Source organism: Diceros bicornis, chromosome 33 (assembly GCF_020826845.1).
Source record: "Diceros bicornis minor isolate mBicDic1 chromosome 33, mDicBic1.mat.cur, whole genome shotgun sequence".
NCBI classification, from domain to species: Eukaryota; Metazoa; Chordata; class Mammalia; order Perissodactyla; family Rhinocerotidae; genus Diceros; species Diceros bicornis.
Genome location: NC_080772.1, coordinates 32,030,120 through 32,053,080, shown reverse-complemented (window position 1 = coordinate 32,053,080; position 22,961 = coordinate 32,030,120). Strand labels below are relative to the sequence as shown.

At 37.2% G+C, this 22,961-nt stretch overlaps 2 protein-coding genes across 2 annotated transcripts; both read left to right on the top strand.

The window, feature by feature from the left end:
- Positions 1-1,012: 1,012 nt before the first annotated feature.
- LOC131396677 (fatty acid-binding protein, adipocyte) lies at positions 1,013-5,454 on the top strand. Its single transcript, XM_058529020.1, has 4 exons — positions 1,013-1,085; positions 3,647-3,819; positions 4,398-4,499; positions 5,265-5,454. Exons 1-4 carry the CDS (start codon positions 1,013-1,015, stop codon positions 5,313-5,315), a joined length of 399 nt encoding a protein of 132 aa, XP_058385003.1. The 3' UTR covers positions 5,316-5,454.
- A 13,819-nt stretch (positions 5,455-19,273) lies between these two features.
- On the top strand, positions 19,274-22,626 carry LOC131396678 (fatty acid-binding protein 9-like). Its single transcript, XM_058529021.1, is given in 5 exon segments — positions 19,274-19,346; positions 21,660-21,694; positions 21,696-21,839; positions 22,313-22,414; positions 22,576-22,626. Coding segments are annotated over 5 exon segments (405 nt in total).
- The last annotated feature ends 335 nt before the right edge of the window (positions 22,627-22,961 follow it).

The window sequence follows — 22,961 nt, the reverse complement described above, 5'->3', positions numbered from 1 at the left end:
GTTAAATTATTATTTATGAAATCTACAATCCAGATTCCTGGGGAATAACTGAATTTACTTTCTCTCTTTCATTCACGCAAAACATCTGAAATGAGAAACCCAGGGTACTTTAAAACGTCATTATTGGGGTCCAGCCCAGCAGTGTAGTGGTTAAGTTTGCCGGCTCCACTTCAGTGGCCTGAGGTTCGCAGGTTTGGATCCCAGGTGCGGACCTACACACCGCTCATCAAGCCATGCTGTGGCAGGCATCCTACGTATAAAGTAGAGGAAGATGGGCACAGATGTTAGCTCAGGACAGATCTTCCTCAGCCAAAAGGGGAGGATTGGTAATAGATGTTCGCTCAGGGTTAATCTTCCTCACAAAATAAATAAATAAATAAATAAATAAATAAATAAATAAATAAATAAATAAATAAATAAAATAAAAACAAATAAATAAATAAATAAATAAAATGCCGTTACTTAGTTTGTTTTAATTACTAGGTAATTCCTGAGGCAGTACTGTCCCAAAAAGCCTTTGCAATTACTTAAGAATCTCCAAGGTAATTCCTATGTTCTTCAATTCAAAAGAACCACATAATTATAATTTTAATAGAATCTCCAGAAAAGGAGGTCAAAGTTCATCCCAAGATAATTACCCTAGTCTATATTGAGATAAATAATGTATGAAAATAATAGGGGGAAATTCAATGCACTGAGCATTAAACTGTCAAAACAGGAACGTTTAAAATATTCTAATGGTTAAAAATAATTTGTACTCTAAGTCCAATGACCATTTGCCAGGGAGAACCAAAGTTGAGAAATTTCTATTAAAAACATGACTCAGAGGAAAAAATGCGGAGGCTGGTAATGAAGGAAATGATCCGCTATCCCTCCCAATTGGTTGTTTCCAAGATCACATGTTTTGGGCATCTTTAAAAGGTAGTTATGTGGACTCAAGGGGGTCATAGCATCTTCCTGAAGGCTGCAGCTTCTTTCTCACCTGGAAGAAAAATCCTAGACAGCTCAAGAAATGTGTGATGCATTTGTAGGTACCTGGAAACTTGTCTCCAGTGAAAACTTTGACGACTACATGAAAGAAGTGGGTAAGGATATGTGTTACGGGGTGACTGGATTTATAACTTTTTCTCCCGGGAAAAGGGGTTTATGGCAGGTTTTTTACTCTAGAAACATTGTCCAGGTATGAAATGCTGCTTTCTATATAGAGGCTATAAAAGTAGCAGGTGAGAATTATTTGTTTGTAGAAACATTCTAGACCAATGTCACAGCTAATGCTTCCTAAAGGTGAACCGATATGAAAAAGGGCTTAAATGGAGTTTTTATGGTCTACAGAAATGACAAGATCTTATTTGATTGCTAAACTTGGGTATCTTTGGTTTACTTGGCTCGTTGCCCGTTTTTCTTTGATTCTCTCTTGCATATAAAACAAGCAATAACTTGGAAATAAAACCATATGTATTTTCTACCATGCAATTATTTACATTTGAAACAGAAAACACTTTATTTCTCATCTTAATGTACTTTTTTTGAGTAAACATATGTTAACCAGTTATTTTATTGTCATAATGCCAATCCATTAAAACGTGGTTATTTTGTGGGAGACAAAAATCTTAATTTCAGAAAATATGCTCCTTAAAAGGCTTAAATATTTCTTTGACTAGAAATTACATGGGATGTCATAGAATTATTGAGTAATTCAAAAGGAGAAAGTTACATACGTAACATACCTCCTCCTTGATAATGGAGACTTTCTGGATTTTAGATTCTGCTGATGTTGTCAGCGTGCTGTATGAATGTTCTCCAGATAATTACAGAGGTGAAGCAAGGGAGAAGGGAGGCAGGTCTCACTCAGGCAGTTTCTACCTTAAAAGTCCCTCTTCTCGCAGCCCTGTGCATGATCAAGTCATATCCAGGGGTAGTGAATTGGGAAGGGATTTTTTTTCACAATATTTTTATTAGTGGCTTAGGATTTAAATCTCAAGACTTAACCTTCCTCTAAATTATGCAGTATATTTTTTGCTTGTCTGTAACTACTGTTTTCCCTGTTTATAGGTGAGAGGGAAATCAGGGACTTCAGCATGAGAGAGACCTACTTTTCTAGAATATCAACTAGCTGTGATTCATAAACTAATTAATATGTGCTGTATAGAAATGCCAGGATTTGAAGCTATTCAGCTATTGATTTTTAGAAACATTTTACACTTTTAATATTTATATTTAAATTCTTTTATCACTATGTTTTAAGATTACAAAGTAATGATGATAATGAAAGGCAGTAAGATACCTCCTGAAATTAGCTGCTCTAATCCATGATCAGCAGCAGGTATTGCCTTCATCAGCCAAATAAGAACAGAATCAAGCAAGAGGAGCACATGCTTTTTCCCAAGGTTGGCCATTCTGGAATCACATTCGACGTTACACCCATTCACTATTCTGACTCATTCCATGTATTTGAAGTTATATTTTGAAACAGAGCCAGAACTTGATGAAACAACATAATATCTTCCCATCTGTGGCTACTTTTCAGACAGGGAGCTACATCAGAGCCTCAGCATCACTTATTTTGTACAATATTTCTTTTCCTGATCCACCTGTTTCTAACCTTTGGTATCTGTAAGTAGCCTTTCGTCAAAGAAGTAGCTTAGATTTACGTATATATGTTTTAAAAAATCCAACACACTTATAACTGTTGTAAATTCTGTATAACATATGCAGCGACAGCAAGTTACCACTGTCTGTGTTACGTTGTAAATTGTTCATCCCATACCTTTCACAAGAAAAATATATTCCTCCTTTTTTTTTTAAAAAAAAGGCAACTTAGGTGATTGGGAATCAAAGTATTGATTTCTAAACTTACTAAAATAGCGATTTCTTAAATTTTGAAGTTTTCACAATTGATGTCTAGACCCTCTTTAACATTTCCTATAATTTATTGGGAACACCATCACCATTCTAAAATAGTATGAATGTAGGAAACATTTTGCTTTTTGGAGAAATTAATCAAAATCTTCATTTCACAGTGGAGTAAAGCAAAGAAAACTAGACTTGGCAGCAAATATTATAAAATGCAGTTTTTGTACACCCAAACAAATTATTTTTCAACTGAGTAACTCTACGTTGGTCCCCAAAATCCTATTGAGAATTCTGTCTTTGACTGTGTATTAGATGAATTTTGTTATCTAAGTAGGAAAGGTCAAGGTGCCCCAAGTGTTTCATGAATTGAGCAAAATGATAGTGGTTCCCTAATGGTGGGGATGGCCAGTTAATTTGAGAGTACAGTGACTTTTTAAAAATATATATCTTCCAGAAGACTTAATCTGTGTACATATTCTTGTTGAAAATTAACAGGGGGTCTCCTGAGGAGTTGTATCTGGAATCCAGAAGGGGAAATTTAAAGAACAGACCTACATCTAATTGTGACCCATGTGTCTCTTTAAGTATTAGTCTTCTTTACTCTGCAGGAGCTGTTTAAATGAGGCCTTTCAGAACCTCACTGGTGTCTTTTTCCTTTTATGCACACATGTACCCACCTACACACACACACACACACACACACACACATATCCATATATACACTACAGCTCTGACTTAGATGAAGATGTGAGAGAAAATTGTAAACTGACATTTTTTCTTTTCCCAACTGTAGGAGTGGGCTTTGCCACCAGGAAAGTGGCTGGCATGGCTAAACCCAACATGATCATCAGTGTGAATGGGGACGTGGTCACCATCAAATCAGAAAGTACCTTTAAAAATACTGAGATTTCCTTCAAACTGGGCCAGGAATTTGATGAAGTCACTGCAGATGACAGGAAAGTCAAGGTGAGGAATAAGGAATTGGAGCAGAGTAAAGCCCTGGTTTCTAAAGGACCACTGCCTATGAGAAGCCGTTTTGTACAAGGTGGCAAACTATTCCATCATAGGCCCATGGGCCCTGACCTCCTGAATCTAAATCATGTTGCCTTCAATAATTAGTTGGTGAATTTTTCCCCTTTTCATAAAGTTGTCATTATCTTACTATAAACATAATTTATTTGACATACCATATATAGAGTATTTGAAGTGAATTAAAGTAACGTAACATTACATAATGTTTATAAAAGGCTGGAAGAAACAAAGGAAAAATATCATCTATAATACTATCATCTCAACATAAATGTTATTTATCTTCCTTCACAGTATTTTTTCAAATGCATGTTTGTATAACATTCTGATCATAATGTATATATAATTTTGTATGCTGATGTTTTTGACACTCATTTTTTTCTTGTTGCAATATATTCTTGTAATTTAGTATTACTAATGACCTTAAAGTATTCCCTCAAACAAAGGTGTTGTGTTTTTTATTTTTTTTTCCTCCGCCATCTAGAAATCATAATCATTTTCTATTACGCCCGCAGAGCACCATAACCTTAGAGGGTGGTGTCCTAGTGCAGGTGCAGAAGTGGGATGGAAAATCAACCACCATAAAGAGAAAACGAGTGGATGAGAAGCTGGTGGTGGTGCGTACCTTCTGGCTACTTAATTCTAGATTCTACTGCTGGGTCATCTTATAATCGTTATTGAAACTAAAGAAACAGTTCATCCCTCTTGCTTATTTAGAAAAAAAAGGTGATGGGCCGGGCTGGTGGCATAGCAGTTAAGTTCATGTGCTCTTGGTGGCCCAGGGTTCACCGGTTCGGATCGTGGGCTGGGACCTACTCACCACTCATCAAGCCATGCTGAGGTGGCTTCCCACATAGAAGAGCTACAACTCTACAACTGTGATACACAACTATGTACTGGGGCTTTGGGGAGAAAAAAAAAAAATGAGGAAGTTTGGCAACAGATGTTAGTGCAGGGTCAATCTTCCTCAAAAAAAAAAGAAAAAGAAAAAAAAAGGTAATTCTATTGGGATTATGGTTTCCCTTTGGCACATGCCCTTCATGCTTTTAAACTCAGCCCAGGCCTGCTATCCCCCAGGAAGCATTCCTTGATCCCTCTCAGCACGTACCATATTGTATTATGCATTTCTACTTATATTTCTCACTCACCATATAGATTGTATGGTTCCTCGAGGGGACAACTTGTATATTCTCCGTCTTTTTATCTCCCTAATACAATATCAGATAAGTGTGTATATATATATATATATATATATATATATATATATGCCCACAAGAAATATCTTTCAAATGAATATTGCTCCCTTCCCAACACTGAATGAAACAGTAAATGAACCCATGGTTTAGTCTCATGATTGACCAAGAATTTTTGTGTGTGTCTAGGAATGTATCATGAAAGACATTACTTCTACCAGAGTTTATGAGAGAGCATAAACCAAGAGACATTGAGCTGGACTGCAGTTTGCACCGAACTCTACGACATTCTGTTGGCTATATTGTCCAAACATATATTGTTATTTTCCACTAATTAGGAAGCAACTAATTTTCCCCCAAACTTATTTTATTCAATGTGGTTGTGTTGGTTGAATAAAACTTTTTAGACTTAGAAGTTGATGTAATGATTTATTCATTGTGCCGGATAATTTCTTACTCGTAACTCAATGAAGGAAATAGAAAATTGTATTATTGCTTTGTTTCTGGTATAAGTAATATGATTTTTCATAGTATTCCAAGGTAAAAAAATTAATATGCATGAGTTTACCATTGTCTTAGGTAGGAGATGATGAATATGTGCTATTACCGAGTATGACGTCCTCCTTTAGCATATCTATAGTCAAGCAACTCTCTCCGAGAACTAAGATAGTTTCAAATGAAGTGAAATTGTCCCCAGCCAGCTGGCTCAGATGCAGCCGTTTCACACCCGCCTGTCCCAGAGCAATGAGAGAGAGAAACAGACTAGCAATGCATGTTGTAGAAAACGATTTCTAGGCTACAAATTTGTAACCTGAAAAAATATTGGTAAACCAAGTCATCTCTGGAATCTCTCAAAACTTCAGTGCAAATAATTCCACGTGTATTCCAGAAAAGAGGTGACAGTCTTGTAATGAGTAACAATGCAAATGTTCTTTACAAGTTGGTTTACAAGTTTTTCTTTTTGTTACCAGTGCAGCTTTCTACTCAAATAAAATTTTGAATGTATTCTGGAACTTTTTGTTCAAATAAAATCTCCATGGAATCCCAATATATAAAACAGACAAAAATAATAATGAGGCTTCCCAGGTAGGTGTGTGTGTGTTTGTGTGTGTGTACATGTGTGTGGTTGTGTGTGTGTAAGAGTTGTTTCTTCTGCCCTTTGTGGAAGCTTTGAAGTACCTCTACAGATCATTGGAGTTCCGCGTACACAGATTGAAATTTCCAAACCACATAGTGACATTTTATTGTAAGCCAAAATCTGTTCAAGTGTGTGATACTGTAAGTTGATATAATTCTGTCCGTGAAGGTTCCTTTAAAAATAAGTCCATTATTTGCTGAATACCTATCCTGTGTATAACACCAAGACATGGAGAGGCCAGGAGAGGTGGAATACGCTCCTGATCATGAGAATTTACTTTTCTTGCAAAAGCAGAGAATCAGACTCTCACTTTGGGCTCTCTGGAGGACTGGAGAACTCAAAAAGATAAGATGTGTAGGGACTGATTAGGACAATTCTTGGTAAACCAATATTTATTAGGCACTGACTATGGAGATATACTTTACACGCTTTACTTCATTTATCATGAAAATAATCTTATGAGGAGGATTCAGTATTCCCTTATACAGATGAGAAAACTGAGGTTCAGAGTTTTAAATCTGTAAAGCTAAGTAGGGAATAGACGTAGGAATCTGAAATTCAAGAGGGCAATCCTGGCTGGGATATAGATCTAGGAGCCGTCAGTATCCAAGTGGTAATTTAATTCATAAATGGTGATGAGATCATCCGAGAAGGAGGGAGAGTAGAAAGAAGAAAAGAGTTGAAAGTGTCCAAGTGGATGTCCCAGGCACCTCAACTCAACATTTTCTAAATTAAACCTATCATTATTGCCCCCTTCCCCCATTCCCTAAAACTTGCTTGTTATCCTATTTTCCACATCTCAGTGAATGTCAGGATGTTTTGGCCATTTGCCCATTCCATACATCTTAAAATCATCCTTGAATATGCCTTCTTCCTCACTCCACAACATCTATTTTATAATATTTAATATGAAAAATGTCATGCTGATTAACTTAACTATTAACTTAAAATTTCTTTAATGTTTGCTTTTCTCATTACCATTGCCAAACCACCATAATTTTTTCTTTAATTACTTCAAAGTTCTCCTAATAAATCTCCCTCTTTCAATTTCTATCCTTTCCTGTCTTTTCCAAGCCCTGTATACTTTATGAACGATATTTACACAATGAAAATCTGACCTGGACACTCGCTGATTGAAACTTTTAAGTGGCTCCCATCGCATCCAGAGAAGGTCCAATCTCCTTAGCATAGCGTGTACATTTGTCTTAGGCTTGCTTTTTCTTATCTAACTCTCCGGTTTTATTATTGCTCTTGTTCTCTTCAGACCTCTTACTTCAATCATACCAAACAATTTTCATACTCTTTCTTGCTTCCAGTTTTTGTTTTTAGATGGTTTTTGGGTCATATTCCGCTCCTTCCTGTCTAGAACTCTCCCCTCCTTCCCGAGCTTTCCTCATACCTTAATGGTGCCTCTGCACTAATCCTTTACAAACTTGCTTTAGGTACCACTCTTATGTATACATATTTGTGAATTTAGTTATTTTTGAAAATGTACTATTCAAGTTTAATTCTTATTTTTCAGTTGGTGTGGAAGCATAGACTAAGAATATCCAGTTCAATAAAATTTGCTAAATAAATCAGTTACTTGTTTCTATATTTTCACCATAAAACTAAGGCCGTAGATACAAGAGATATCTTCAAGTACCAGTTCTCCAATTTATTCTGCCAGGGACCGCTTTGAAGCTCACATAATTTTCCATTGTTTGACATTGCTTCTGCCAACACACATACAGAAGCATAGGGAAGATTCTACTCTTAAAGGCAGAGAGGCAGGATCAAGTGGATACTTTTCAGAAAGGCAGATGTGTGGACGTATAGTCCATCTGTTTTGAAGCAGATGCGAATAGTTCAAAAAGCCACTCACTCCCTCTTTGGAAACAGTGAGAATCAGATAAAATAATGGGCCAGCAAACCCCTTCTTTTCTCCAATTCCCACTACTACTGTCTTTGAGCTATAATTTCTGGTTTAGAAATACTTCTTCCAAAGCCAAAAGCATTATTGACTCAAATTTTTACTTGAAAATAATACATCAGTTTTGAGCAGGTGTCCTAGCTTCTTGCTTAGAATAGTGATTTTCACCCAAGTCATTGTTGTGACTTGAACCATTGTGTGGTATGCCACAATATGTAACTACCAATAATAAAGTACCCAAAATTTGCAAGTTATTTTATTTTTGAAAATAAATTACTCAAATTCAATATTACCCTGTAAAATATTTTTTTCTTATTTCTTTCTTGAATAGGAGAGAAAGGGGTTATCACTTTTACATGACGATTTCTCAAGGATTTGTGAAGCACTAGTAAAAGTTATCCCTCAGGTGTGTTGCTGCAGAGAAGAAAAATAGACTGTGAATTCTCAACTTGGAATGTGTAAGCCTCCCAGATGGCCTTCAGGTGGTGATGTTTTCCATCTTTGGGGTCTAGCTTCTGAGCAGTGTGTTTATGGCACTCCTAACCAGAATCTATGGGTGCAGGAAACAGCGTGGTGAGGCAGTGAGGCACAGCACTTGGATAGTTTCTCAATGAGCATCCCTCTGGTCAAAAGATGTGGAAAACACCATTTTGACCTTACATCTAATTACGGATCTATCCATCCATTCATACACCAGCCCCATCTCAATCCAGAACACGTTAAAATGATTTATACGTAGTTAAACAAACAGAAAATTGTAGGCAACAGCAACAAATAAATCAGTTATTGAGGGCATTCAAAGGCAAAGATTGTGTCAGATTTGTAGCTGTGTCCCCAGGCCCAGGCACAGTAAACAGGAGACTCAGAGCTTAATAAACAATTCTCCAGTGAGTGAGTGAACTCTTCCCTGTGCCAGGTGTGGTCTGGACCACAGAAAGAATGATGGCTCTCGTTCATGCTCTCAATGTAGGAAAGAAGTAGCATGAACACCGTCACATCACCTGAGAAAATTGTTCTGATATTGCCTCCTCCTCCTTTACCCCTCAGCCCCAAAATCTAGGAAGGATTAAACCCTTCCTCCCCATAACCTCAGAAAAATGTGTGTGTTCCTACTATTAACACAATATTACCACATTCTGGTTTTTCATCTTTCCCATTCACTAGGTTGTCACTGCCTCTAGAGCAGGACAGTTACATGTATATCCAGCAACTACCACGGTGCCTGAAACATGGTCATCACTCAATAAATTTTAATAGAATGAATAAAGACACAATATAGGGGAGGTCATGAATTATATGCTAAACTGTGTGGTATATTTTATGGACTGAAGGAAGACAGGGGAGTAGGACCAACAAGTGCTGGAGTAGTCAGGGAGGTTTTCAACCTAGAGGATGTATTTGAGCTGTCCCATGAAGGATAACTATAAAAATAATTACTAATTGTTTATTAATTAATTTTAAAGTAGAATAACTTGGCAAATATCATCTTAACCGAGTGATAAAAGAAAGTCACCAGTAATTGGACAGATGAACATCATGTGCCTTCTGATATGAGACAATGAGAAGAACACAGTGTCAGTACTATAATATTCTTGCCAAAAATACATAACCTGAAATGAATCATGAAGAAACATCACCCTCCTCCAACTGAGGTGTATTCTATAAAGTAATCAGGCTGTATGCTTCAAACCTGTCAAAGTCATGAGAGGAAAGGGTGAAGATAGGTTCCCAATTGGAGGAGACTAAAGAGCTGAATACCATGCATGATCGTGGACAGTTTTCTGGGCCAGAAGGAAAAGGGGAAAAAAGCTTTCCTTTTCTTGTGGCAAGAGGGAAAACTGTTGAGACAATTGCTAAGGTTTGAGTAGAGTCTGTGCCTTGGCTGATGATATTGTTATCAATGTTGATTTCCTGATTTTGATGAATGGTCTGTGCTAACATAGTAAAGGTCCTTATTTAGGGAGCAGTGGGGCAAAATTTCTGCAACTTACTCTTGAATCATTCAGACAAAAAAACACCTAAACATACATATGGATATATATATGCAAAGGGAGGGCAAATGTCTTGGAAAGTTGACGATTAGAGAATCTGGGCAAAAAGTTTATGGGAAATTTTTCTGTTGTACTTGCAAATTTTCTGTAACTTTGAAATGATATAAAAATTAAGAGTAGCCAAAGAAACATAAAAAAAATCCCCAAAATTATGAATGTTAACTATTGCATCTATATAAAATTTGACAATTGAGGGGCTGGCCTAGCAGCACAGTGGTTATGTTTGCATGTTCTGCTTCATTGGTCCAGGGTTCACCAGTTCAGATCATGAGTGTGGACCTACTCACCACTCATCAAGCCATGCTGAGGCGGTGTCCCATATAGAAGAGCTACAGCTCTACAAGTATGATACACAACTATGTACTGGGGCTTTGGGGAGAGAAAAGAAAAAAGAGGAAGATTGGCAACAGATGTTAGTACAGGGCCAGTCTTCCTCAGAAAACAAAACAAAACAAAAATTTGAAAATTGAAATTTATTGAGAAACATAGTAAGAAATGTGATACTGAAGGGGCATCAATGTAAGTGAAAAGAAAAATCTTAATAAACTTCACAAAAACTTGTGGAGAGAGGGTTCTAGGAAGACGGCAGAAGTAGACAGAAATCTGTCTCCCACCTAGAAAACAATTGCGCCAGCAGAATCTGCCTCACATTTTGGAGCTCTGGAGTCTATCAAAGGCTTACTTCTTCCAGGGAAAAGGATCGGAGTATAAATGTGGTTAAATCCAGTCGTTCAGCTCTTAGCACAGTAACAGCTACCCATACTCCACCTTTCAGCCCCTCAGCAGGTAACTGTGCATATATTCCTGGAGGAGCTTACATAAATCTTGTGGGAGCCAGGTTGGGCAGTGGGGACCCTGTCCTCAAAATATCAGGAATCTGTGCTCTAATCACTGATTGCTGCTTCTGATCACAGAAGTGCAGACAAAGAGTTGGTGGCCATTGTCGTTGCGCCTCCTTCCCTATTGCGAACTCCTCCCCCTCTGACTGAAATGGCTCTCAGGGGATTTAAAGGGCTGGCATTTTCCCCCTCCCTTCATTTTTTGCTTTTTTCTCCTTTGGGAGCCAGACAATAAAGACTAGGACATTCAAAAGCAACTGCATATATGGAGGAAATGAGAAAGTCACTGTGCATGCCCAGGGAAAGGCACAGGCTCAGAAAAGACATGAGAAGGTGTTAAGTTTACACCTTAGGTGGAACCTTGGCACAGAGACAGCCTAGAGCAATCAAAAAACAGGAAAGTATGGCCCATTTAAGGGAAAAATTAAACCAACAGAAACAGTCCCTGAGAAGGACCTGATGGTGGATCTACTCAACACACAGTAAAACAAGTGCCTGAAAGATGCTCAAAGAACCAAAGAAAGTTATGGCAAAAGTCAAGAAAACAATGTATGAACAAAATGGAAATATCAATAGAGAGAAAGCATGAAAAGAAAACAAAGGAAAGTCTGGAATTGAAAAGAACAATAACTAAAATAAAAAATATACTAGGGGCTGGCCCCACGGCTGAGTGGTTAAAGTTCCATGTGCTCTGCTATGGCAGCCCGGGTTCAGATCCTGGGTTCAGACCTACTCCACTCATCAAGCCATGCTGTGGAGGCATCCCACATACAAAATAGAGGAAGACTGGCACAGATGTTAGCTCAGGGCAAATCTTCCTCAAGCAAAACAAAAAAAAAACGAGGAAAATTGCCACTGGATGTTAGCTCAGGGCGAATCTCCGTAACCAAAAAAATAAAAAATAAAAAATACTAGAGGGACTCAAAGGCAGGCAGAACAAAGAACAAGTTAACTTGAAGATAAGATAATGGAAATTATCAAATCTGAGAAACAGAAAGAAAAAAGATTGAAGAAAAGTGATCAGAGCTAAGGAACCTGTGAGGCACCATCAGGTGGACCAACATATGCATTGTGGGAGTCCCAAAGGAGAAGAGAGAGACCAAGGGACAGAGAAAATATTTGGAGAAATAATGCCTGAAAACTTCCCAAATTTGATGAAAAACATGAATATAAACACCCAGAAAGCTCAACAAACTCCAAGTAGGCAGAACTCAAAAAGACCCACACCAAAACAATTAAAATCAATTTATCAAAAGCCAAAGACAAAGAGAAAATCTTGAAAGCAGCAAGAGAGAATGATTCGTCACATACAAGTGATCCTCAATAAGATTGCCAGCAGATTTCTCATCAGAATCTTTGGAAGCCAGAAGGCAACGGGCTGGTATATTCAAAGTGCTAAAAGAATACAGTCAACCAAGAATCTTATATCAATCAAAACTGTCCTTCAAAAGTGAGGGAGAGGGCTGGCCCGGGGGCGCAAGCGGTTACATGCTCGCGCTCCACTGTGGCGGCCAGGGGGTTCACCGGTTCAGATCCTGGGCGCGCACCGACGCACTGCTTAGCAAGCCATGCTGTGGCAGCACCCCATATAAAGTGGAGGAAGATAGGCATGAATGTTAGCCTAGGGCTGGTCTTCCTCAGCAAAAAAAGAGGAGGATTGGCAGATGTTAGCACAGGGCTGATCTCCTCACCAAAAAAAAAAAAAAAAAAAAGTGAGGGAGAAATTAAGGCGTTCTCAGAAGAACAAAAGCTGAGAAATTTGTTACCACTAGACCTGCCCTACAAGAAATCCTAAAGGGAGTCCTACAAGTTGAAAAGAAAGGACAAAAGCAGTAACTCAAATCTGTATGAAGAAATAAAGATCTTAGTAAAGGTAAATACATGGGCAATTATAAAAGCTTGTATTACTGCAACAATAGTGTGTAACTTCACTTTTTCTTTCTGTGTGATTCACTGATGTTAGGATGTTCAGAATGTTAAACGTAATCCCCACGGTAACTACAAAGAAAATAATTATAGAATATACACAAAAGGAAATGACAAAGGAATTTAAATGTTTCATTACAAAAAATCAATTGAACACAAAAGAAAATAGAAATGCAGGAAATGAGGGACAATAAAGCTATAAGATATATTGAAAACAACAAATGACAGAAGTAAATCACTCCTTATCAGTAATTACTTTAACTATAAATGGATTAAATGCTCCAATCAAAAGACAGAGATTGGTAGAAAAGATTAAAAAACATGATCCAACTATATGCTGTCTACAAGAGACTCACTTTAGATCCAAAGACACAGATAGGTTGAAAATGAAAGAATAGAAAAGGATAAATATTAATCAAAAGAGAGTAGAGGTGGCTATACTAATAACAGACAATGTAGACTTATATATTAATAAAAGTTTCAATATGGCAAGAAGAGTTAATAATTATAAACATTTACACAGCTAACAATAGATCAATAAAATATATGAGGCAAAAACTGACAGAACTGAAAGGACAAATAGTTTTACAATGATAGTTCAAGACTTCAAAAACCCCACTCTCAACAATGGATGGAACAACCAGATAGAAGATAAGTAAGGAAATAGAGGACATGAAACACAATAAATCAACTATATCTAACAGATATACACAGAACACTCTACTGAACAACAACAGAACACACATTCTTCTCGAGTGCACGTAGAACATGCTCCAGGATAAAACACAAATTAAGTCTCAACAAACTTGAAAAGATAGATACCACACAAAAAGATAGATATCATTCTCCAACCATAATGGGATAAAATAAGAAATCAATAACAGAAGGAAAGTTGGAAAATTCACAAATTTGTGGAAATTAAACAGCACACTCAAACAACCAATGAATCGAAGAAACCACAAAGGAGATTAGAAAATATTTAGAGATAAATAAAAACTAAAACACAATATACCAAAACTTATGGAATGCAGTGAAAGTATAGCTAAGGGGGAAATCTATAGCTATAAACACTTATATTGAAAAAGAAGAAAGATCTCAAATTAATAACCTAACTATACAACTTAAGAAAAGACCCCCTGCCCCAAAAAACTCTTAGAACTGATAAATGAATTCAGCAGAGTAGCAGGATACAAAGTCAACATACAAAAATCAGTTGCATTTCTCTATACACTAACAATGAACAATCTGAAAAGTAAATTAGGAAAACAATTCCATTTACAATAGCATCAAGAAGATGCTTAGGAATTAACCAAGGAAGTGAAAGTTTTGTACAATGAAAAGTACAAAATATTTCTAAAAGAAATTTTAAAAAGACACAAATAAATAAAAAGACATCCTATATTCATAAATTGGAAGACTTAATATTGTTAAGATGTCAATACTACTCAAAGCAATCTACAGATTTCACGGAATCCCTATCAAAATACTGATGTTTTTTGCAGAAATAGAAAAACCCGTCCTAAAATTCATATGGAATCTCAAGGGACCCCAAAGAGCCAAAACAATCCTGAAAAAGAAGAACAAAGTTGGAGTGCTCACATTTCCTGATTACAAAACTTACTACAAAGCTACTATAATCAAAACAGTGTGGTACTGGCATAAAGACAGACATCTAGAACAATGGAATAAAATAGAGTCTAGAAATAAACCCTTTCATATATGGTCAAAAAAGATTTTCAACAAGTATGTCAAGGCCATCAATGTATAGAAAACACTCTTTTCAACAAATGGTGCTGGGAAAACTGGACATCCACATGCAAAAGAATGAAATTGGACCCTTACCTAATACCATATGCAAAAATTAACTCAAACGGGTCCATGACCTAAACGTAAGACATAAAACTACAAAACTCTTAGAAGAAAACATAGGACAAAGTTTTCACAACACTGGATTTGGCAGTGATTTCTTGAACATGACGCCAAAGGCAACAGACAACAAAAGAAAAAATAGACAAATTGGACTTCATGAAAATTAAAAATTTTGTGCAACAGAAGACAGTAGCAACAGAGTAAAAAGGCAAGTCACAGAATGGGGGAAAATATTCACATATCATATATTTGATAAGAGATTAATATCCAGAATATAGAGAAAGCCCCTGAAACTCAACAACAACAAAGAAACAAACAACCTGATTCAAAAATAGACAAAGGACTTGAAAAGACATTTCTCCAAAGAAGATATGGAAATGGCCAATAAGTACATGAAAAAATGTTCAACATCACTAATCACTAGTGATTATACAAATCGAAATTACAATGAGATACCACGTCACATCCATTAAGATGGCTGCTAGAAAAAAAAAAAACACAGAAAATAACGTGTCGACAAAGATGTGGAGAAATTGGAATGCTTGCGCACTGTTGGTGGGAATGTAAAATTGTAGAGCTGCTGTGGAACACAGTATGGAAGTTCCTCAAAAAATTAAAAACAGAATTACCATGTGATATAGTTATTCTACTTCTGAGTGTGTACCCAAAAGAATTGAGAGCAGGGTCTCAAAGAGATATTTGTACACCCATTTTCATAGCAGCTTTATTTGTAATAGCTAAAATGTAGAAGCAATCCAAGTGTCCATTGACAGATGAATGGATAAGCAAAATGTGTTATTTACATACAATGGAATATTATTAAGTGTTAAAAAAGAAGGAAATTCTGAGATACGCTACAACATGGATGAACCTTGAGGACACTATGCTAAGTGAAATAAGCCAGTCACAAAAAGATAAATACTGTATGATTCCACTTATATGAGGTACTTAGAGTAGTCAAAATCACAGAGACAGAAGGTAGAATGGTGGCTGTCTGGGGCTAGAAGGAGAGGAGAATGGAGAGCATTCAGTGGGTATAGAGTTTCAGTCTTGCAAGATGAAAAGAGTTCTGGAGATAGATGGTGGTGATGGTTGCACAATAATATGAACGTATTTAATACCACAGAACTCTACATTTAAAAATGGTTAAGATAATTAATTTTATGTTATACTTATTTTACCAAAATTTTTTAAAAATAGAAAAACATTTAGTGTGGCTCCAGCTAAAATATTATGTACAGCAATAAGTTACCAGACATATTTCTGAATACGTCGTAGCTTCCAGTGTATATTTATCTTTACCAGTATCCCTCACCAATGGATAACGTAGCATCTCAAAATTAAAATTTATTAAAAACTACTTAATATCTAAAATGTTATAAGAAAGTTAATATAGAAAATAAGATATTAGAGCAGCATATAAAAATGAGGTAATGGAGAAATAAACATTGAAACTGTCATGAAAACAAGATATGTAACTGTTCTATAACAAATTGCTGTATTCTAGTTTCTTTGCTAGGATTGACAATTAAGAATACTCTGACTTGAAATTTTTTACTTGAGGAAATGGTGCTTTTTTTTTAATCAAAGGTGCCAAAAGCTCGTGGTGGTAGCAGCAGGAATAGCAGAGAACTTGCTTAGTTGAAAAGGGAGAATTGCGTGGTAATGAGAGACACTGAGCAAAGAGGAAGGGAGTCTGTGAGTCCCTCTCCCATCTGATGACCATGATGGAAGGCCCGCCACGTGAGCAGGTCAGGTGAGAGCAATGCATTAAAACCTTGTGTTTAGTCACTCATTCACAAAACATTTATGGCACACCTACAGTGTACCAGGCACTGTCTTAGGGATACAGAAGTAAGAATGTTTTCTTTGCTTGATACACTCATAAAATAGCTCAGGGGACAGCTGGAGGGTAACTAGCTGCAATACTATGAGAAAAATTCTCTAATGTACTTCTGTTAAAGTATAATTGTATCACATAATGGGGATCAACCACCTCTGAACCAGTTTCACGGAGGAGGAGGTGTTTGAGTTGGATCTGAAAAGATGGAAGATGCTGTGCATGAGACCAATATCATAGGATACACGTAACTGGTTGTTTTGAGAGTCCGAATTAATCATTTTGGTGAAGCTGTTTACAAAAACATATCAGTTATGAAGTCTTAAGCTACAAGTAACAAAAACTCAGACACAAAATTGTTTAAATGATAATGGAATTTATTAATTCACATAATAAAAATTCCAAAATAAAGTGGTCTTCAGTTCCTCCCACTTTCCACTCTGTCATCCTCAGTTTGGCTTCATCTCTGAGTTGGTAACACAGTGGATGCAGCAGTTCTCAATACCATTTGTTAATGTCCTCCAGTCATCTGAGTCAATTCTGACTCCCAGTGAGCCTGTGGACAGCAGAGCAGAACCATGCCGGGTCTTTTTGTGCCATCCTCTCACCTTCCGGTGCTGGATCAGACAACGCTCCACTGCTATTCATAGGTTTCATTGCCAATTTGTTCAGAAGTGGGTGGCCAGGTCCTTCTTCCTAGTCTGTTTAGTCTGGAAGCTCCAATGAAACCTGTCCACCATGGGTGACCCTGCTGGTATTTGAAATACCAGTGGCATAGCTTTCAGCATCACAGCAAGACACAGCCAACATAGTATGACAACTGATAGACGAGGCTTGTGGTTCCCTGACCTGAAACAAACCTGGGCCTTGGTGATGAGAGCACCGAATCTTTACCACTAGACCACCAAGAGTTGGCTTCTAAATATCATACAAGAAAGCAAAATGTGCATCCCTCTAGCTCTCTCGTAGGGGTAAGGAAATTTTATAGAATCCAGAAATTTGATTTTCCCTTTTGTCATGGGCCAACTGAGTTCTAAAATGGGCCACAGGATTGATTTCTGAATCAATCAATGGCAGGGAATTGGAACAAAGATGGTTACACTAATGGGAAACCTTTGTCACACTGCCCCACTGGCAATCATGCATAGCTATGTATGCTTGCTCTTTCAAGTAGAGACTGCATACCCATCTAGAACCAGTAAAGCAAGGTCTAGTCACTTGTTCTTTATTTGAACATCACCTCTGAGTGCACTCTCGACTGCTAAGGCACTTATTTCTAGCACAAGTCTATTTCCTGTTTCCTCCAGTTTTGATGGGTTATTTGCTTTCCTCAGTTTCTTCCAGTTTCTCTTCTCCTGTTTTGCCCTCTAGATATTTTAACAAAAATACAATGCTGTAAACCTATAAAGACATTGCATTATAAATTTCTTCCTTATATGTTTTCATCAAAAGAAATTCTTTATCCAACTTAAGTTATAACTGTGATGCCAAAACATCATTCTTTTTTTTAATTTCTTTTTTCTACAAAGAGATGGTTTGAATAAATATCTCTTTGAATTGAAGGAATATTTGACACAGGCAGGTAATAGTATAACTATTCTTCTTCTGGTGCCTGGCACTCTCCTTATCCAGGCTTCTTCAAAACAGCTGGAATTCAAAGCTGTCATATAAATCTACAGCCTCTGAATCTAGTCCTTCTTAGTAAAATTCAGTACCTGCCAAGTCCACTTCCATTACTTGGGTTGCAGAAGATGATTTCAGAAGTAATTGCACAGAGATTTAAAATATCTGCTGCCTTTATCTTTCTTTTAGAATGCAGATATCAAAATACTATATTTCTCCCTAAAACTTCCCCTCACAATTTCAAGTGCTATCTTTTAATATCAAGATTACTTTGTAAGCCTAAATGATGAATTTTCCAAGCTTTAGCTCCATCTCCTTTTTAGGGCTTAAATGCCAAAACACTGTTCAACGGGAATCGTTACCTCTCTTCCCAGTATACAATTACTCTTGATTAACTACAATGATAATGTTAATAATACCCTACACCTCACTCCAAGCAACTGTAGACATTTCAGGTACATTAACTAATATCAACTCATCAGCCCTGCAAGGAAGGGAGGTGATGACATTATTTTAATGAAGAGGGGACTCTGGCACCATGACTTGTCCAAACAAAAAACAGTTGAGCTGGACCAAGCAAAGATGTCCTTGTATCAGGTGGGAGAACACCTCAGCCAGGTGTTCGTTAGACATTTGTTGGGATATTCCTTCAACGCTGACTCAGCAGTCATAGGCAAAAGGCTGTTCTCTATTGAAAATTGTCTCCATTCCACAAGTAATATTTATCAAGTGCCTCTCGGGGTGTAAATCTCTTTGCTAGAAGCTATAATCATTGACTTAAATTCAACTTTACATGTTAATTTTTTGTTTCTTAATTTGGAGGTAAATAAAATCAGTTGATGCTAGTGCCTAGAATCTTTGGTCCTGCTGCTGTCCATTGGCTGCTTCAGAAGAGTCATGTGATGAAGATGCCTGTTAAATTAAGATACTGGTAGCACTGTATTGCCTGAGTTTCTTTGGCTTTTGGTCGTGAGTGCCTCTTCTCAGCAAGCTTTCCATCATGATTGAGCCCTTCTTGGGAACCTGGAAGCTTGTCTCCAGTGAAAACTTTGAAGAATACATGAAACAACTGGGTGAGAAATACTATTACAAGATTTGGAAACTGGCAATGCATCTTGTGTTGGGTTTGCATTTTACAATGAATTTTCTTACAACTCTTTCTTTCTTTTGTGATCCTAGGGCATGTTCGTATGAAATTAGCAAAGTTTATGTATCTACTTTTGCTTCTTTTTATTGCTAGTAATAATTATCTCTTTTTGGAATAATAGGCTCACAGATACTTCCTTCTAGTCATTATCCAGATATTTAATCCCATTTATCCTTTCGAAAATACTTCATCCTAGTACCTCGATAGAGTTTCTCTTTGGCTTGGTCATTTCATCAAATAACTCTTCCAAGCTTCAAATTTATAGACAGTAACAACTATCTATAATTAAATTTATCAACTAAATTTGTTTCAAGGTTTTCTTTAAGTTATAACTTGAAAGAGCAATAGCAACAAACGAAATTTCTAGTTAGTTAATTTTTAGGTTCTGATATACATGGGAGATGCTTTCAAAACATTATTTTTAAGAATTTCACATTTTTGATTGGAGAGATGGAACGTTTTTACTTGTGGAATGTCTCACCATTGGGTATTTCTCAAAGGTATAAACCCGATCCATCTTTAGTTCTTAGTTCGGTTGATTAAACATATTACAATGGCAAAACTATAAACAACTGAACTATTCTTTACTAATGCTAGAAGAACAGTAATTAATATTTAATTAAGTGATTTTTAATATTTAATTAAAAGAAACCTCTCCTGCAATAAACAACTGTATATAAAGTCAAGAATTTGGGCCGGCTGGGTGGCATAGCAGTTGAGTTAGTACGTTCCGCTTCAGCAGCAGGGGTTCGCTGGTTCGGATCCTGGGCTCGGACCTACTCACTGCTCATCAAGCCATGCTGTGGTGGCATCCCACACAGAAGAACCTACAACTAGGATATACAACTATGTACTGGGGCTTTGGGGAGAAAAAAGAAAAAGAGGAAGATTGGCAACAGGTGTTAGCACAGGGCCAATATTCCTTAAAAAAAAAAAATCAAGAATTTTTTAAGCTTACCATTTTTTAACTTGGCAGAAATGATCAATGAATAATAAGAAGTCAATGTCCTCATAGTGTAATATTTATTCCTTTTTCATAATCTGTATTAACTCTCTCAGGGAGTAATCAGAAACATGTTTCCCTACCTATTCACAGATTCATAGACTCACTTGCTTTGAGTTTAAATTTGGGAGCATCCAAGAAACTTGGGGCTTATGGCGAGAGTAGCACTTGTTTGGATTGGGAGCTGGGCTTAGGCAGAGGGCAAGAGGGAAGAACAGCCGAGCACCTACCATGTACTACTATGATGCTAAATCCTTATTTAATCTCCCAACACACCTGTGAGGTGGATAACGTAGTTATCCAAGTTTTACTATTGAGAAAGCTGAAGGTTAGAGAAGGAAATAATATCCCAAGCCAGCACCTGGTGACGCTGGAGCCCGGGTTTTAACCACCTCACTGTTCCCTCATCTGTGATCCACATCTAACATCTAACACTGCTTCTCTGCAGTCACCTGCATCCCATCAGTTCCACAATCTGAATGTGAAATCAAGTTTGATATGGAAACTGCGAGAGGGGTGGGCTCCTCTGTCCACCTACTGCAGGAGTCAAGTTTGACCACGGACAATCCCCGATTCGAACAACATGCTCAGGCTCTGAGCCGCGCTGTCGAGTTTGCCTACTTCCTCTTTACTCAGCCAGATCTGAGTTTAATCTGCAAGTAAGAGAGGAGCTTGGACTTTATAAGTCATATTCTTTTACTTTGAAAATTGTATTTCTTGGTTTTTTAAGAAAAAAAAATATGCTGAAGTTCTCGGACAATTAGAAACTTGTGTTTCAATCTCAGCTCTGCTACTTAGCAGACACATCACCTAGAATAAGGCTCTCCACCTCTCTGGAACACAGTGTACTTGTCTCTAAAATGAGGGTAACAACACCCCCTGCACGTTGTTGTAACACTTCCCGAGGTAAAACTCAAGCATCTGATCACCTGAAAGACACTATACAAACGTGCATTTTAGATGAGGCGTAAGAATCTCCAAGATTTTAGATGAAGCACAATAGACGCAAAAAGTGAATTTAGCTTTTCAAAATGTCAAGTATAATTACTAGATATACCTTCTGATTGGGAGGGTCTGGCTCAATCCAACTATCACAAAGAGCATTGAAGAAATTACAGCCCATTATCCAAAACTGCAAAGGGGGAGGTATGCGGTCCTTTTAAATTGCTTTCCAAAATGATTTTAGCACTTCTTCTTAAATGTCTTAAGAAGGTGGTTGCTTTCTCTGTCTTACAGGAATGAGTGTTACGGCCCGGAACCTGGCCGTAACGAAGAAGTGCGAAGCCGACAATCATTATTAGTGCCAGTGAGGACAGGGGGAACATCAAAACGGAAAGTTCTTTCAAGAACTCTGAGATCTCCTTTAAGCTGGGAGAAGAATTTGATGAAACCACTGCTGACAACCGGAAAGTGAAGGTAATAGTTAAATCTTCTTGGTGTTGCACAATCAGGAAAAAAACTAGAAACTGGTTTGGCATGGTTTATTCATACCTAATTTGATTAATTACCAAGTCAGTTTGGGCTTGTTGTGTTAATTATATTGTACATCTCTAAAGTCAGCCCTTTTGCAAATTATTCTGATGGTTAACAGGGCCAAAAAATTCAACATATTTTCACTTCTTTTCTGATCTCTCTTTGTCATTGTATAAAAGAGCATATAAAAAAGAATAATTATTCACAAATAGTTTAGGTAGTGTTTGCCTGGGAGAGGAGCACACTAATTGAATAGAGATTTCTCTAGTTTAATGGTATTAAATTATGTTAAGAACTGAGGTGAGGATTTTGGAGGAAAGAATTTTAAAACAGAAGTTAAAAAGTAGATGCCAATCTTATGTAGGTTAGAATGTAGTGAATTGCTATTTCTAACTGATTCGTTTATGCATTTATAGAGTATCATAACAGTAGATGGTGGCTCAATGATTCATGTCCAAAAATGGCTTGGCAAAGAGACAACAATCAAAAGACAGATTGTAGACGGAAAAATGGTAGTGGTGAGTTTTCTCTAAAATGAATTTTTAGATGCTTCTATTCGATGCATGCCTTTCAAGTCATTCAGTTGCTCTGTATCCTGAATTGAGGGCCTGAGGAAAGAGGGGTAGAGCAAGTTTAACCTGTCATCTACCCACTCTAATAGATCACCCTTTGCTTTTAGAAATATACCATGAATAATACTGTCAGCACTCGAGTTTATGAAAAGGTATGAAGAAAGAGTCTACATCAGTGAAAACACGTTCACTAACAGGAAACTGGGACTTGAAGACGATGCCTCAGGGCCAGCGATTTAAAAAAATTGCTTAACATAAATTTGCTCAATAAAACCATAAAATTAAGTGCAGTTTTGGAGCTGTGTGATGTTGAGGGTTGGGGACAATCTGAGAAATGAGTGAGGCAAGAAGCTACTTGCCTATGGTGTTACTGTAAGAGCATCAAAGCCCCCTCAGCCTCTGCCCACTTGACTTCCGCAGTCCTTGAGTTTACTCCAGTGGACCCGTTCCATCTAGGGTAAGCCATTCTGTCAACAGCGCTCTGTTGAAATTC